The sequence below is a fragment of the Neodiprion virginianus genome, chromosome 5, assembly GCF_021901495.1.
Source record: "Neodiprion virginianus isolate iyNeoVirg1 chromosome 5, iyNeoVirg1.1, whole genome shotgun sequence".
In the NCBI taxonomy this organism is placed as follows: Eukaryota; Metazoa; Arthropoda; class Insecta; order Hymenoptera; family Diprionidae; genus Neodiprion; species Neodiprion virginianus.
In genome coordinates this window covers 16047207-16065912 of record NC_060881.1, presented here as the reverse complement: position 1 = coordinate 16065912, position 18706 = coordinate 16047207, and the positions used below count along the sequence as shown (strand labels likewise).

Sequence of the window (18706 nt, the reverse complement as noted above, 5' to 3'; positions counted from 1 at the left end):
GATTTGTTACTTTTATAATTTTCTTGTTTACTTTAAAAAATGCGCTATAACAAAGCAGAAATCTTTCTTTCCTTGTTACTTCGCTATCCTACTCTAATAACTTGTAGCGCTTTCGTTAAAATATACCCTTCTGCTACCGTAACGTCACCTTAATTTGACGCCTTTCGACGGACACTTTTTCGTACACAGAGGCGGTTCTCCTTACTGCTCCTTACCTCTACTCACCATACTATGGAGCCATGAAGGTGTAACATCCGACCGGAACGTCCGTATGTTTTATCGACTATTATTACTGCATGTTACTTTTATCAACTAACCAAACTCGAAGTACGAGAACCTTACTTAGAACCATAGGGAATTAAAACAACTGTCTAACTATTTGGAATATCCCTAGATGGAAATAACTATGACATTCACTAACCAAAGCTTAAAAACCATGTTACGAGATCTTCGCACTACAAAGAACTATAATATTATTATACGTTATTGTATATTACTATCATATTAACACCATGATTAACTAACACGATTATATCCAATTATTATATAACACTCGACAATGCCATTTGTGCATTCGGAACTGAGAGCTATACTATAAGCAACTTACGCTATACCATATGGCCTGGAGTATAGAAGATTGTAAAACCATAGATCACGGTCTTACATACAGGTCTGGTAACTCCGGCACTTTTGAGTGTTAGGGGGTGTCACCGTTAGTGAGGCACACGGTCCTGTTTCCTATCTATCCGCTAGAGGCGCCATTGGCCCGGGGTATGATAGATATAGATATATACCGATAAGATAACCTGCTCATCGAAGTTTTTGACAGTTCATAACTCAGTGTAAAGTGTGTAAACGGTGGATCATCTACACAAGATCTCAAGCTGTCTCAAAAGTTGTGAGCCCTCGCTTGATGTTTATGGATTTTATTGACTTAAACATTTGAGGATTCCGTTAAAATAAAACAATTATCACGCCCGCCATGGAATGCTAGTAAACATCTCAATCATTTTTTATTCGCATCTTTCTTCACTTTTGAGTGTTATTCAGGATTGTTGATTCCGAAAAATCAGCTATTCGGATCTGATTTATGATTGGCTCACCCCGAGGGGGCAGCGCTGCAGACGGTGAAGACGAGAATCACGGTTTTGCCTCATCATCTGAGTCATTCCCCACCCTACTAGTTTCCGGACCTGTATGTAAGACCGTGCCATAGATAAATGTATAACCAATATAATGTAAAGATAGCACTGCTGCAATAATCCATAAAACCAGAAAGTGCAAAACCTTCAAAACCGTGAATACTAATTATCCAGCATGAATTATACCCTCCTCCGTAACGCCGTATTGTGGGCAACACGCGCAACTTTTTGAAGGCAATGCAGATCTCCAATGTGAAGCCATACAGAGCTTCATCTGAAGAACACATTAGGAAACTTACCAACTAAACGATTGAAGGTAAATCAACTCGCAATAAACTCAAAGATGCATACGTGGCAACGCCCAATAACAGGCAACCAACAAACATAAGAAAAACGTTCTAGAAGCTTCCAAGCCGATTTATATCGATATAAGAATTACTAATTACAGAAGAGAATTATATACGAAAGCACACATGTAAACCTGCTCTAAAACTACGAATTATCAAATTGTTAAATACCCTAAATCTGTTAAGATAGTTGTAATACAAACACCTAAGAATATTCGCAGCAGCGCGATTCTAATAACGTTAAGCAAATAGCAACTATGTCTCATAAACAATCGCTATTGTACTCTAGGTGAAGAACGACAGTAATCAATTATAATATATATGCAATTTTACATATTTACACGCTATAAAAGTAACAAACGACGAGTAACCAATATGACAATCTTAATGTATAGACTTTGTAACGAACAGGATAGTAAGAATATTTAAGAAGTAAACAGGAACTAGAATTCAGTGCATCGTGACCCCGAAAATGCACACGGCACTAACATACACCACGAAACATGGGTCACCTCTAGCGCATACGCACTGCGATTACCATATTAGGAAATAACTGCTAAAATCGGCTCGAGTCCTAACGCCGACTGGGGGCAAGAAGCACGGTAGCCGAGGGGCCAAGGGGGGCTTGCTGCCCCAATAACAAAGCCCACGCAGAATGGAAAATTACAGAGCAACGACCCCGCACCTACACCGCCGCACCAGTGCAGCGTTATACCATATGTAAAAGCTTGCAATACAGTGATAGCTAAAGAACTAAGATCACAGGCGTGCATGCGGCGAAGATGTCGTGCCCTAATTATAATTCCTAGAAAAAGGGGAAGGTGCGCAAAAGTTGACAAAATCTAAAGAAGGGGATCGTTCTGCGCAACGATCAACACCTATAAAAACGGCAACCGATCATCGGATCGTCCTCTTGGTTTCTACCACCAGATTCGTCATCTCGTTCCGGTACAGTCTCGCGTTAAAATTCTTTTGCCTTTTGCATTTAAACTTTTCATACAACGTTACTCTGCCCAAAAGTCCAGCGAGCTTTCAGCTCCATTTTGTCATATTAATTTAAGATCTTACACTAAGTAACTCCGTTTTTGTGACTTGAAATATTGAACTTATAAAATAAACCCAAGTTAATCAAAGTATCCAAATATATTAAAATCAGTCATTCCGTTAAATCCTCTCACCAATTTACGCTGCAAGTCATCATATCCAGATTATTCTCAAAAGGTAAGCCAATTAATTAAATCTTTTATCCAATAATTACTCCTTCCTCGGTTCGTTTGATTAGAGCGACAGAATGCCCGTTGTCCGGTGTATTTCAATACTTTATCGGTAATTGGTGACCCAAACTACTGATGTGAGTCTAACTGTAGCTGTGTGCACGATTCCGGTGTCTAACATCTGGAAATTTCCACCAGGTACCGTTCGACGTCACAAAGGCATGGAGACTAGAGTACAGGAGTCCGATCTTGGTACATTTTATCTGGCATCAAAAATCCGTACAATAAGGCTTGCGCTAGCTGACGCTGAACGGCGTTGATATCTCAAAAATCCGACGAGTGGTGGGGAGACTAGACCGAGACGGATAAAAACACACACGAGAGCAAGAATGAGACACTTTTAATTTTCAAGTGATCTTTCTCCCAAATACTTCAATTAAATGGAAAATTGAATATTGAGGCTGTCTACGTGTGACACTTTCGCAGAGGTTACACTGTCCATTTTTTCTTTCATGAAACCGTCTTCCCCAAAAATTTATAACTAGTTTGTGAGGTCATGTTGATCTTAACCTTTACTTATTTTTTTGATGGAGATACTCAATTAAAAAGCATTATATTTTTGCTATCTTTGCTAAGTGATATGCGGTCAATTTTATATTCTACTTTAATATAATGACGATAATCAACACTTTTTCCACATAAATTAACACGGTCACGCGTGCTTTACAATATGCTCTTTCATGTGAGGGGCAATTTCATTTCGGTCCCGATGGATGTTTATACATATATATATATATTAGACTGGGCCAAAAAAATTGACTATTTTTTTTTTGAAAAATGTATTGAAAATATCATTCAGTATGGCAAAAAAAAAACTTTCATGAAATTTTAAGCCCTTAATATTAACTTTAAGAGGTCTATCATCGCTATTTTTGATTTTTAGTAATAATTTGATGTTTTACGTCAGAACTGTCGAAACATTGAAGTGAAAAAATTTATGTTCACTTATCCCTTTATAAAATTAAATTCCCTACAAAAAAGGTCTGATTATAGATTTTTGTCAGACAAGCCGTTTCCGAGTAATTAAGCTTAATAAATTGATATAATTTCTCGATTTGACTTTTTTTAATTTGGAATTTTGTGACTAACGAATCAATGAATGTATAAAAAAGATCATGACAGATTCTTAAAGGAAATTTAATGTTCTACAAAAAAGATCTCTTAATATTTTTGCCTCAATTTAATTTTTCAAAAGTTATTCTCAATTAAAATTGAAGAAAAAATTGAAATTTCAAGTTTTTCTTCAATTTTAATTGAGAATAACTTGTCTGATAAAAATCAAAAATAGCGATGATAGACCTCTTGAAGTTAATATTAAGGGCTTAAAATTTCATGAAATTTTTTTTTTTGCCATACTGAATGATATTCTCAATATATTTTTCAAAAAAAAAAATGGTCAATTTTTTTGGCCCAGTCTAATATATGTATATATATATATATATATATATATAGTCCATTCTTACCAACTTCACTTCGGAACCTTACGATGACAACGCTGCTGTTCGAAAATTGACTGACAGTACTGTCAGCAATCTTTTATCTCTTTTACGCTGCCGAGTTCATGGACAACTGTCTCTGTCCTAGGAAATTTTTAGTACTGGCAGTCAATTTACAAACACGGTCCTAGTCTGCATACATGAAGAAATAGGGGAGAAGACATATCTCCGCGCTAAAAAAGTGGGCCACATTCTGGTTGGAAATTTGTCGTTCCAATACCGCCGCTCGCAGCGCTAGATTCGTCTGGCGCATTGGCAATTTGAATGCACTATACGCGCGTAAAAGAAAATAACGCCTGCTGGTTGGCAACACAAAATAAACAGTCAAACTCTCACAGACGCCATCTTAACGCTTTGTTTTCGGAAATTTATTGTGTAATATTAAATGTTACTATCTGTTAATAATTAACCCCTTCGCAGCTCTGTGTAAAAAAAGTTTCATCAATTTCGCAATTTTGGCATATATTTATGCTTGAAAGGCAAAGTTAATGAGAGAAATATTTATGTCGGTATTTTCGGCCCATATACCGTATGTCCATGAGGAACGTGCGCATCTTATGCGCATGCGTTAAGTCGTTTGAATCTTATTGGCTGACAGTTACCGTGTGATTGAGCAGCCGACGTAATGCTAATCGCGACTGTCAAGAACTCGGAAGAGGTTATGTTCTCAAGGGAAGCGCAAAGTTTTGGTAAAGTATTTTGTTACTTATGACTTTCGGATTACAGTGATAAATTGACCGTCGAAGGAATCCGATGATTTGATTAACACGATTAACGTGTGTCTGATTTATTTTACTTCGGATCAGCTCCGAAACGACGAACTGTTTTTCGTAACAAGACCGACAGCAGTTGCCCACAGGTAACGGTGAGCTCCTATGGACATTTTCTGACGGTTGCGATTGGGTATTGCGTCGGCTGCTCAATCAGACGGTAACTGTCAGCCAAGGAGCATTAAAGAGAAGCACAAACTCTGACTACGAATATGGTGCCTTTTTTCATATAGCATCCAGGTAGCGTTCCAATCGCTCAAGACCCTCCACGTTCGGCATAGCGGCCATGTTGAAGGCAATTTGCAAATGACAGTTTCCGCGTTGGCGTTAGAGGTACGGAGCCACGGAACAATAAAGGTATATATTTCCCGTCAGTCGTCTACGTCACAGTCCAATTTTAGGAGATGATTTTCAACAAGTTTCTCTTGCGTGGACCATTATGTTCAATTTGGTTGGTTTTATATATCAATCGCGTAGACTTCATTTCCGGGTTTGTATTTTCCGCCTACCACCGATATTAGGGGTCCGGGCCGATTACAGCGCTACCCACCGGCAGATTTTTTTGGAACCACTTTTCGACTCGATATCCAACCAAGATAGTGCTCCTCTTCAATGTTCCGTGGTCAGGAGCAGCTAATAGAAAACGGTCTGCGAGAGCAGGCCAAAAATGTATCCACCTAATAGAAAGAGACAGATAACGGTACGGGACTATTCGTGTCTTTGTTCAGCTATGTTTATGAGATATTCAGTCAATAGAGGTCTTATCAAGAGACAGCGATTGCGCCAATAAAGTCAACGCTAACAGTGCTCTACCTTGCTTGCACAATGGTGCACATGTTCTGTGCATTGCTTAGGCGGGAATACGCGGTCCGTTCTCTATGTCGATGAGTTTGACAGTATGCGCTCGTAGAGCGTCGATTATCCCAGACGTCAATTATCCGAATGATGATTTGGTTTAAACGAAACGTCAATCATCCGAAAGATTATTTAGTCCCTGGTTTTTCGAATAACAGGCCGAGCTTTCGTTGTGAAATAGAGGAAAATTGTGGACTTTTTTACAAAGAAGTAAGCATAAACCTGCCACTTAAAAAATTTTTAATATTAGTATAGACACTTGTTTTTCAATACGTATATTTTATACACTATATGTTCTATTACGTAAGCCTTCAAATTTTACACAGGTGTTACACTAGGGGTGCGTTCGTGGAGCACCCCCAAGTGCTTTAAGCATTTTCTGCCGTTCGACTTGTCGCTCACAGCGATCGTATGCGTTAGCATGGACACTCGGAATCACGGAACTGGAACGCGTACAAATGCTGACTCTGGCGAGGTGGGGCAGTGTGAGCGTTACGGTCAATTTACAACGCCAAATCGAACGGCGTGAGCGTTAGCGAACATAAGCGCGCTAGTCCCAAGTCGAACGGGTCCGTAAGCGTTAGCGCTCAAAGCGCGTAGGCGTGCTCCGCAAACGCACCCTAGACAGTTGTGTTGGCAATGCAGAGAAACCTACAGCGCCATAGTGGGCCGAGCGCGAAATAAACTTAATCTCAATAAACTTAACATAACCCATGACCACTGATATATATTGTAACGTGGCGTTTCAGAATCGCCCGTCACAAGGGCACACAACCGCTATTATTTTTAGTTTACGCGTCCTCACCAGGGTACTCCAACCGAACTCGATACAAAATAGGCAATAACTACTTTTAACTAATTCTTTTTTTTTGTAAATCCTTTATTTCGCGCTTCGGCGCACGCTAACAAGGTACATGGACGACAACGATCCCGATCAACGAGGGACCACTAGCTACCGTTTGCAGCTCTCGACGACTTCGCCTACTGACGGTCTCATCAGACTACACTGGCTACCTTGGTGCACCTTGATATACACCTGGGGTAGCATCCACCCGAACCTTCCGTATCGCCTCGACTACCGGTGAACAGGGAGATAAAAATCCTCCCGATGGCCGAGGGCATCGTTCCTCGAAGAGGAACCAGCCGCCAACTCTATCGGATGCCGTAAGGATGGCGTGAAGGGCAGACCGTAGCCTGCCGTCCTCCGACTTACCGGCCTGGTGCCGGACCGACCCCAAACCACTACGTCCAGGGTGATAAAGCCATCATTCTGAGGATCGACGCTGCCTTCCTATCGGCAGGGACTAATTGCGTGGGTCGTGGTCCACGGTTTGGCCAACCGTCTGACTGCACGACCTCAAGTACAGGCAGCTAGCTACTGCCTGTACAAAAGCCGGTGGAGGTGAACAATGAGGCGTCACTCTCCACCCGGTAACTTTGACCGAGAGGCACCCTCTGTATGCCTCTGTCGAAGAAGTCCCCGATAATAGGCAGCCTGGACCGTAAATTGAAGCGACTACAAATCGTACGAGTTGGTGTCAACGACGAAATCGCGAGCAGCACATTACACCACATCTAGCGGTAATTTTTGGAAAACGTATGACCACGCAGTAACCGATATTCGCCACAGGGGGATGGCCTATTTGCGGTGGGGGTCAACCGACCAATCAAAGAAGAATCACCTCACGACAACCGCGAGATCGGCGAGCTGAACTACGACCCGCTATTCTACGCTCGACCTGTTGAGGAACAGCTTCGTTTTCGATTATTCTCCCGACCATTACTACCGATTTAAGCTGCCGACACCTTTTCCTTCTTTTGCTACCGACCTATTGTTTATTCTACCGCTATCGTTTATCCTTCTAAACTCTTTGCATCCTTTTTCCTTTCCTTATCAGTTTTGCTTTTGTGAAGTATAGTTTAAATTAGAATCAGTTTGTGTGCCTGAGGTCAACCGTTAAGGTAAGGCTTCTGCCTTTGAATTGTACCGTTACGAAGTTGCTCATAATTTCTATTCTTTCTCATAGTATTTATCGACTTTGCGTGAATCATGGTCCACGGTTAAAGTTGCAGTAAGCCGCCGTGTGGCTGCATGATTTCGGTCATTAATATTATATTTATTGTTTCTTGGTTGCATCGTGTGATGCCGTTTTGTGTGAATCATGGTCCACGACTTCCGTGGGGCTGCATGATTTCAGTAACTTATTATTTTCGTATCTGAGCGACCTCGTAACTGCCAAATAATTATTTCTTGTATTTATGACTTTTCTGATTATTTGTGAATCTCTATTATCTTGCTTCTGTAGTTTCTATCGTATTTTGAGCCCTATTGGCTTCATATTTTATTCCATACTCTCTTTGTAATAGTAGTGTGCTTTATATTTTATTTCTGTTATCGCTTATTATATTTTTATTTATTTTTGTGCCTATTGTATCGTATATCGAGTTCCATGGAGTACAAGCGAGCGTAGAATCACCCCTAGATATTACCGCATTTTTCTTTGTTACTATTGGCCATTTTATATTATTTTTGCCTGTTATTTATTTCTCCGTATTTTGTTAAATTAAGTTCTGTAACTTATTCTTTTGTATTGCGGTGTCCTTTAGTGTATTTCTCTATTTTGTAAATTCTCCGAAATTCTCTCACTCTCATAACTTTGTATTTTGGTATTCTCTCAAAAGTTATATTTAGGAATTCACTATTTAATTCCTCAATTATGTAATGATTGTAAATTATCGAATCTACCGTATGAATAATTCTACCGAAGGCTACCTAGTCGATCGTTTGCCGACTTGGTAAATTGTTACTAAATGTCAATCTCTCATCTTGGTTATAATTTATGGTAAATTTGACGTATCATCAACCGAACTACCGTTACGTTGTTTTCTACCGATCGCAGTAAAGCTCTCTCGTTCTAATTAACAGAATAATAATTTTCGTAGCGTCGTTTGCAACCTGGGTAAGATCACGTCGCCCAGTGACGTGTAGTTTTAAGTCAACTCTTGCATTATATCGCATCTCTCGGCATACGTCAATTTTTCTCTGTTAACTACCGTCTCTCGTGTTAAAGCTACCGTTTACTGCTATTCTACCGATATTTTTGTGAATAACGATTATTCATTTTATTAACTACCGCTGTCGATATCATCTTATTTGCCTGTCTCACTCATGTAACCTTCTCGACAATATATGATCGATTGACCTGTTCATCTTCCCTTTTGCCTGGAGTTTATTCTTTATGTTGTTATTTTCTTTAATTCTGGAATTACTGTTAGCTGCCTTGAATTCCGCCACTCTACCGGGATGTACGCGATCGTACCTGTGCCTAGCCAGCCATACAACGGGTTCTCTATTTATCTCTTTTGTACGGTTTTGTGTTAACTTTATTGATTTACATTATTGTTTGAAAATTGACGCTAACGCGTCTGGCGCCCAACGTAATTATTTTATTATAGTTTGATATTGCGGATAAGTAGAGAATCGCGCCAAAGTGTCAACGGTAAGTCCTCATCCGAAAGTAACAAAATTTAGCGTTACAAATTGGTGCTCGACCACGGGCAGAAAAGACTTAACGTTACAATATATATACACATATATCAGTGCCCATGACAGTCAAATCTAACCTTAGAATACCGCTGGGATAATGACTTGTTCAATCCATGTTCAATCCAACCTCCAATTTCGCGCTCAGTCGACTATGGTGATGTAGGTTTCTCTGTGTTGCTAACATAACTGTCTAGTGTAAAAAATTAGCCGTCAAGTATACAGTAATGTTCAATGATGCATGCACCGTGGCTAACTTTTTTTTTCGACTTTTGTTTCCTTTCTACTCGTATCTTATGTGCCCATGGCGGGCGGAGCAGTTGACAGGAGATGGTGAGAAACCACGACGACAGCCTCGCGCCACTGTCTTTCGTATAACCTCTAAGATCGCGAGAGCACGAGACACTACTGTGTTGGGGACAATGAATCTGAGACGGCTAATTTTTTACACCAGGGCTGAGTTCAGAAACCTTACCTGAGTGACTCGAGTATCACATCGTGTCTTTGTTTAATCTCATGTGTTAGACAGAGACACTATGAAATCCGAGTTCACTCGGGTAAGGTTTCTGAACTCAGCCCAGACAGTTATGATGGCAACCACATGGCAACACAGAGAAACCTACAGCGCCACAGTCGGCCGAGCGCGAAACAAACTTAATCTCAACAAAGATAACATAATTCATGACCATCGAATCTAACCTAAGAATATCGCGGGGATAATGACTTGTTAGATTGGCACTGTAACGGTCTTTTCGTTCTCGCGGTTTTTATAGACTAGGATTCCCTCCAATTGCGGAGCCCCTCGCAATCAACGAAAATCTTCCGTAACAATTTTCTTTTATGGTGTTTAATTGTTTTTATTTTAAACGAAATTTCGGACGTTGGTATGACTCAATGACATGTATGGATAAAATTAGAATCGAATACGAGAAGCGAATAAATATCAACGAAAAGAATAAATAAATGTATAAATAAAATGGGGACGGCGGACATCTAGGACGACAACAATTTCATAAAAGTCATACTCATAAAATTATAAATAAAATAGGACAGGTCAGAACGTAGATAAAACTTATCATTAGCGTCATCGGGGATATTCTTCAGATCCTTAATTCCGTGTCCGGCCAATTCGAATTCCCTCGTCCGTCATTCTTGGTGGGTTTTCCTCGATCGGGAATCCGAATGCGTTTACTTTTTTCGTCGGTTGTCTCTCTTCGTTCGTGATGATTCTTTATTTCGAGCGCACTCTTATGACGATCAACCTCATCCGTCGTCTCCCGCTTCCCGCTCGATCGATTCGAAACCGTCCTCTCTCTTCCACTTCTCGATCGATTCTCCTCTGTCGTATCACCGCTCAGGTGAAAGCCCCTCTCCCTACGGACCTACCTATCACTGAGTTCCGTAGTCTCTCTGGCGGCTAAATTCAACTGTTACAGCACGTATTCTAAAGTTAGATTCGACGGTCATGGGTCACGTTATGTTTATCGAGATTGAGTTTGTTTCACGCTCGGCCCACTATAGCCCTGTAGGTTTCTCTGTGTTGCCAACATAACTGACTAGTGTAAAAAATTAGCCGTCCTAGATTCATTGTCCTCAAGTGTACATAAATACCGTAGACTTATAAAGATAGACTGAGCACTCCTATGAGCCGCTTGAAGCAAACATCTAAAGGACAGAAATATGTCGGGAGACTCCTTTCTCTCTCTGACGATATTTCTGGCGGGGATCGAGGCGGTAGAGGAGAATGAGGCGAAATTATTCGCCTATATCTATAGCTGTTCCACTTCCACTGCTCCGTTGTCTCCCACTATGACGCCGATTGAAAAGAGAGAGCAGTACTCCCGGTATTTCTCTGTCCTTTATATGTAATTATCAGTGCCTCTTATAGGAGCGCTCAGTCTATCTTTATAAGTCTACTAGCAGCCCATCCCGGCTTCGCACGGGCATATAATAATATTAAGTAATAATATAAATGTTATTTTTCTAGAAACTCACTGTAAACATTGTGTATTTTCTTTTATTATATTATTATATGCCCGTGCGAAGCCGGGATGGGTTGCTAGTTATGCTGTTAAAATGTAGCTTATATGACACGTTCGTAGATTTACCATAGCAGCGCCATCTATTGATTACTTACTCAACCCAGTCGAAAGGTATCGACATCTGTTAGAATCATTCGGAGTTAACAGATAATTGTGACTGTCGAATAATAACAGACAAATAATTAGCAATAAATTAAAATTGCGACTATAATTTGAGATTTAAACTATCCTATCTCTCAAGTTGGATCGAACTGCACATGGTGTGCGTATTTTATTATAATCGGTTAAGTGGTTTAGGAGTCCATTGAGGACAAACATCGTGACACGAGATTTATATATATTAAGATTTATTATAATCGGTTAAGTGGTTTAGGAGTCCATTGAGGACAAACATCGTGACACGAGATTTATATATATTAAGATAATAAATATATAAACCTTCAAAGGAAGTGACACATTATTGTTTATATCATGCTTGTGGGTACATGATGCCCCTGGTGGATTTCAGCCGTACTACTTCAAAACGATCTCAGTAGCGGGATTCCGTAACTCTCTAGCGACGATTATCGCTATCGTTAACGCTGCCTATCGACAATTGTCGCTAGTGGTGATTCTGTACGACGCGGTTAACGATATTTGTCGCTAGTTCGAATCGTTAGGTTACGATGATTGTCGGTATGCTAGCGATGGATATGGAAGTCTCGCTAAGGCGTAACGATAATCAGTGACACAGTGGACGATAGTATTAGTGCAACAACGTATAAATGTGTTGCGCGTGAATTTTTCTCTAGCCTTCAAAATAGTATTTAGATTTAAAAAAGATTGAAAACTTCATCATGCAAGTGAATATGAAGATCCACTTTAACAAGCAATTATTTTTTTCAGCACAATAATATGATCGTTTTAACGTTCTATATAAAACAGTGTTCATTATCCAAGTAATTGTATAAAATTCAGAAACATACTTTTAAGGTTAAGTTACTCAATCCTCAATATCTTTCCAAATATATAAGTCCATTTATGAGATATCGTAAGGGTTGATTAAATAATAGTATTTAATAAACTCTTTCGATGCTGAGAAATAGACTTATAAAGAGGGCTCAGTCAAAGTAACCTAAAAAAATATTTCCGAATTTTATACAATTACTTGGATAGAATGATTCTAATCATTAATAGATGACTAACAGAGGACATAAGGCCTTTTCTCCAAATCAATTTAGTTGAGCATTGCAACATTTATATAGTTAATAGTACTCAAAGTAGCTAAAACCATTGGAACTGTTTGGGCTCAGTATACTTGCACCGTTCCATTTTTTTCCATGTTTGATTCATCGGAGAAAAGTTTTTTTATACAACTCGAGGAAAGATCACGGCAAAGATACAGATTTTGTTTGCGTTCACAAATGATCTGTCCGAAGTTACTAGATTTTTAGTGATAATATCTGCGATGTTGTCAAATTTGCTGAAAATCTATCGACATTTATTTTGTCTAAGTTACAGAATCACCCTACATCGCTAGGATCGTCGATGCAAGCGACAACTGTCGCCACCTAGCGACAGCGACAATTGTCTGTAGAGAATTACAGAATCCCGCTACAGAGTGACATCAATAGTGGATTTCAGAGACCGAGAGTCAGTTCACCACCTTTTATACTACTCACACTGTGGGTGACGGTCAATGTGAAATCAGAATGCGTACCGTATTTCGAAGCTTACTGCATATGAATAAACTGTTGGGAGTTTGGTCCTTTTCACAAAAAGCAGTTGAAACTAGACGTTTGATACATTTAGTAGGTAAATTGAATACATACAATGATCCCGTCAATGATCGCCCGCCAGGAAAGGTGTCGTCGTCATTCGAAGAGGAGCATCACAACCATAACCTTACCGGAATTGTTCCTCCGAAGTACAAAGTATTTCGAGACGAAGATGCGCCAATCATTTTTGATGTTGATGAAGAACGAGCAAAGATAAACCTCGAAGAAATTGTTACACCTTATGAGGAATCCGACATATATGAAGGGATTAATTTAAACCGTAAGATTTCAGTACTACTGGCTGCGTCCCATCTGGTTAGGAAAATATTTTTTGTCTATCGCTGAGACTATTCGCATCACAGAGTGAACCGACATAGGTCACTATATACATTCAAAATGTCTGTGTCTCCTGAATTTTCTGATTGTCATAAATTGTTATAAGTTTGGCATCTGATGAGTCCCAAAAATTTCAATCAATCAAGTTTGGTAAAAAAAAAAATCAAATAATAAGGTCTTGAATATAAATGAAATTTGGCAAGGTATTCAAAAGTACGAAACGTTAAATATGAGCTCAAATATCCCGCCAATCTATATTTATCAATCATTCAAAATAAGCAAAAATGTGAGTCATCAATCATTCTTAATTGATCAAAATATCTAATAACGCATTGGGAATGCACTTCCATTGAAGCATAAGACATTTTTGTATGATCTAGAGGCGGGTTGCATAAGATCGCTCTCAGTAATTACCAGACGAACATGTGTTTGGAATGACCTGAGAATAAGTTCAGTTTATAGTAAGAATACATGCAGCATTTATCCACATTTGCTCTTCCGTTCGCAACATTAATGTGTAATATATTCACGCATTATATTATGGCAAGGACAAGTGTACATGAGTTTACCCATACCAAACGAAACAGCTTATTTTATTTCTAGTCAATATAAATTCATTATATTTCAAATGGTGATGAATACGTTGTTGAACATCATATATGGCAAGCACATAGAAGTTGCTTAAGGACACGGATGAGCTAATAATTAATTGTTTTATCGATATCACTACAAAATAATTGCATATCGAGTATTTATCAAGTTAACATATTTATGAGCTAACAATGTTTGCTCTGAAAAAAACAAAAGAAAGAAATACCAAAATTGTAACAAAAATTTAGTTTTCAATGTTTCCGTTCAAATTGCTTCAAAATGTACAAAAAATCTAGCAGTTGTGTTCCATTTCATTTGATGATGCCTCATTTTATTGAGAAGAATATTTTCTACAATCAGACTGACAATGAAACTTCATTTTTGAAATGTGTATTGTTAAGTACTTAATTTCACAACACTGTACCGATATTGAATATGATCTACAAATGGTAACACTGAATCAGTTAGTGCAGAACAAAAACGTCTTAGTGAATTTGTAGAAAATAATCTGCTAAGAGTGAAATAAAATGAATCCACCAGAGATTTTTCATCCTTCAAAGTCATTTTATTGATATTTCAGCTTCTGTTCGTGATTTCAGTGCATTTTACTTTCGTATTTTTGAAGGAATTATCATTGCTTACGGACATATATGAATTTAGTAAATCTTGAAATCACGACTGTCTTGTAGTGACACTGAACTTGGCAGGTAAAAACCAGCAGATAATATGTGTAAAAAACTTGCAGGAGGTGAGCAAACGATAAAACGTCGCAGGGACTTCTAAATATATTCCTGGATATTTTAGCATTTGCTTATAATCTGAAAGTTTTGGACAGATAACCAGCTTACTATCACCTGTTACTTTTGGCTTTATTCTAGTAGTAAAATTATAAATAGTATTAATTTTTGGCTCGTCAACATCATTAAAGCTAACCGTATCTCATGACTGATTAAATGAGATTGAAGTTGGTGGCCTTGAAGTACCGAATTGTTGAAAAATATCTACTATTCGACAATTTTAGAATGACATTGAAGAAGTTACTTTGTTAAAATCTAAGTAGTTTGATGCTGCATTACGGTTAATTGAATTTCACATAATCTCGAAAGTTGTGAGGTAATGAATTTTCTTAAAAATTTTACGTTCTAACAAGGTTGCAAACTGCAACGTTGTATTGAAATGAAATATATACATACAATTCAGTTATTTCCAATGATTAGGGTTTAAGAAACGTCATAATATAAATATGTTATTCTTCAAATAATCAATTTTATGCAGAAGTTCTTGTCATCCTATAAACCTTTAATATTTGCGGTAGCTGGATTTTCTGTCTGTACTTTTATCGTATTTACATAACAAACTTCTACCTGATTTATGATAGCTAACCTAGGGCTGCAAAATTAAAATAATACACTAGTACGAATCTCTGAATCAGTTATGCATTGGAATTGATACCACATGGTAAAGCGCTATTAGTAAAATATCATCAGATTTTTACAATGGTTGTACAAAAAATTTCAAGTAGCTATTTGAATCAGTTTTAAGTTATTGAACTTTTTTTTATTTATTCCTTAATGCAATTTCTTCATATGCTGAATGGCAATTAGTTGTACGTAATTGTAATAACAAGATTCCTAATATGTCATGAATACCAATTTATCAGCATGCGTTTATGTTTCTATAGGTGGGATTAGTGGAGTCTATGAACTCGACGACCTGGTTGATCTCCTCCGTAAAAACAATGTTATGGATTTATTTGTGGCCGCTGTGCCACCTGAGCTGGTCTACGTCGATTATGTTATTATAGTAACAGGTAGATCGTCGAAGCACATGAAGGCAACGGCAGAAATAATTCGTAGAGTTTTCAAGAAGAAAAGACACTCCACAGATCCAGTGCCTAAAATTGAGGGAAAAAATTCCAAAGACTGGATTGCCATAGACCTAGGTCAGTAGCTAAATTCTGTTTTGTTTGTTTCGAACTTCTACGGTTATATCTGTTAGACAGCGACTGCACTGTAAATGCTAAGGATATGAGTTTGAAATTTGTCAAGGTAGTCGGAGCCAAGTTGAGAAATTTCATGCCAAATAATTGTATTCGTAATTGAAAAATATGGATGTATAGAAATGTTTGCAATTCGGTTCTGTCGAAGACAATATATTACGAATGACCATGATCAGTAAGAGGAGTGACACATACTAGATTTTGTAGATTAACAATTGTAGAACCTCGTGCAGAGCTTATTTTCATTCGGTATCCAGAATTATTTTTTTCTTGTGCTAAAAAATAAAAATAGTTAAAGATTGTGTAGTATTCACAATTAAAAATTTCTCAGTTTGCATTGTCATAATAGGATTTTTTCTTTCTCGTTTGCAGAAATGAATTTTTTCTAACATCTGCTTGGAAAATTCGATTTTCGAAGTCTATGGAGCGCACCTAAAGTGCCCCATTTCCGAACAGTGCAGTAAAACGATGTTGGTGCATGCGCACAATTGAAATGCAATAGCTTACACACTGTGGCTTCTTTTGGTGCCCAAGCACTTTCAAATAACTAAAACTTACGCACTGTGTTATTGAGCGTGAGTTACTTAACCCCGATTTCACACGTTGTAAGTGGCACCGTCGGTTCTTCTCAAATCAAATTTTCCTTCACAGTTGTTGGAATAAAAAGCGTGTGTCACAACACGTGGGTGGGCGATATCTGACTCGTGTGATTACAGTCCTCGCATTAACTCATGCTGTGTTCACACTAGTACTGGTGGAATTTCAGTGCTTGCCTTTGGCTCGTGTGGCCAACTTCGCACTTATTTTTTTTTCAAAATTTTTCAGTTCATCCATTTTGGTTATAGAACAGAATTTTTTTTTTGGCTATTCGATCAAATTTTACCAGCGTTCCTCTTGAATCATTAAACTTTCAATAATACTGTAATGTTTTTCAACATCTGCATGAAAAAGTGATTGCCATCCACATACTGAAGTTTGTAATTATTACAATTTCTATTATAAATTTGATAACTTTGCACTTGACTCACTTTTCTTACTTTGTTAGACCAACTACTGTAGTACAAGTAGTGTATCAGCAATGTTCAGCGATGCATATGTAGAGTATTCCCTGTGAACTTAGACACTTTTGTTTTGTAACACTCATGGTATTTTTTGAAATTTTTGCACATTGTAGCTAATGTTGGAAAAATGGACTAATATATATTTTATATTTTTAGATCCAATCATTTTTATATGCTGGGAACCCCAATTCACGCCACTCTGGCGATTTTTTAACGGAATATACACACACATCCAAAGATTGTGAAAATTAGGCAATATAGAGGTTCCTCTTGCAGAAAAAAATGTTTCTCATATATTTCCGTGAACAATGAACGTTTAAAGCGCAATAAAATTATAATTTAAAAAGTTCATCAAATACTGAAAAAAATCTATAACTTTCTTGACTTAATATTTTTTTCTGCAACATATAGGATTCTTTTTGGATATAAAATTCTGTCAAAGAAAAATAACTCTGAATTTTTATTAGACTCTTGACAATTTCTTAATTTAAAACAATTAAATTTATTATTTTTTCTCATATTTTAATTTTTTTAATTTTAGACAGAGTTATCAGTATTCATTTTTAGTTAGTCAAAGTTAGAGGTGAAGTGCTTACCTCCCACAAATCTCGCACTTGCTTTTACTCTTACTGATACAAGTGGAAATCATTTGGAAACAATTAGCCTAATAAAATGAGCATTTTTAATTGTAACAGCGATGAAATTTCGGTGCTCGTGACCTTTTGAACTTGTTCTTAGTCAATTTTCTTGAGGTCTGACAAATATTGAAAAAATTCTCGAATTGCTAACACATTCGTGAGATTTCATTTTTCTTTAAAATCTCATATCATTTGTGATTAACAAAGTTCAAAAATTCAAAAAAAATCGAAAAAATGTTTGGAAAACCACGGAAATCGTAGGCAATTGAATCAATTACGCTCAAAAGACACGCAAAATTGCTTTAATTAAAAATTTCGTCACTTTCATCGTTATTCTCTTATTTCAGGAAACTTAGCGCTGCACATTTTCTCCCAGCAGGCAAGGAAGATATACGACCTTGAAACGTTATGGACCGTTGGTTCTAAATATGATGACCAGTCTAATATGCCCATAGATCAACTGACTGGTTTACTGCAAAAGCACTCCTTCTTGGATGGCTTACAACCAGCTGAGATCAACAACTAACTTTAAACACTGTACATAAAGCTAGAAATATTATAATTTATAAATTAATAAAAAAAAAAAAAAACCAAAAAAAATAAACGTGCATTACTCTCGTAAATCATATACGAAGCTGAAGCTAGTAGCTAAATATGCTAAAAATTACATTTATAGAATTAAACGGGAAAATGAATTTTGTTATTTAAAAAAAAATTTTAGAAACGTGTGGCTACTAATTCGAATTATCAATTACATTTCCATAAAGCATATGAGGTATTTTACGAGGTATCAATTAAAGTACTTCCTTCCACTTTCGTACACACACAAATGCAGGACACAAGTCTAGTACTGT

At 37.6% G+C, this 18706-nt stretch overlaps 1 protein-coding gene across 2 annotated transcripts; it reads left to right on the top strand.

Moving 5' to 3' along the window:
- The first annotated feature begins 13106 nt into the window (after positions 1 to 13106).
- LOC124306085 (uncharacterized) lies at positions 13107 to 18444 on the top strand. Of its 2 annotated transcripts, XR_006908521.1 has the most exons (4): positions 13107 to 13507; positions 15836 to 16096; positions 16526 to 16758; positions 18200 to 18337. XR_006908521.1 is itself a non-coding variant. In XM_046766245.1 (3 exons), exons 1-3 carry the CDS (start codon positions 13162 to 13164, stop codon positions 18376 to 18378), a joined length of 786 nt encoding a protein of 261 aa, XP_046622201.1. In that variant the 5' UTR covers positions 13107 to 13161; the 3' UTR covers positions 18379 to 18444. The 2 variants fall into 2 exon arrangements, 1 of the variants encoding a protein (XP_046622201.1); XM_046766245.1 differs by lacking the exon at positions 16526 to 16758 and having other exon boundaries at positions 18200 to 18444.
- Positions 18445 to 18706: the final 262 nt, after the last annotated feature.

Excerpts from the sequence above, each read along its gene's own strand:
- LOC124306085 (XM_046766245.1), top strand. The coding sequence starts at position 13,162 with ATGCGTACCGTATTTCGAAGCTTACTGCATATGAATAAACTGTTGGGA. Across the intron at positions 13,508-15,835 it reads TGAAGGGATTAATTTAAACC|GTGGGATTAGTGGAGTCTAT; the intron begins GTAAGATTTCAG and ends ATGTTTCTATAG. Across the intron at positions 16,097-18,199 it reads CTGGATTGCCATAGACCTAG|GAAACTTAGCGCTGCACATT; the intron begins GTCAGTAGCTAA and ends CTCTTATTTCAG.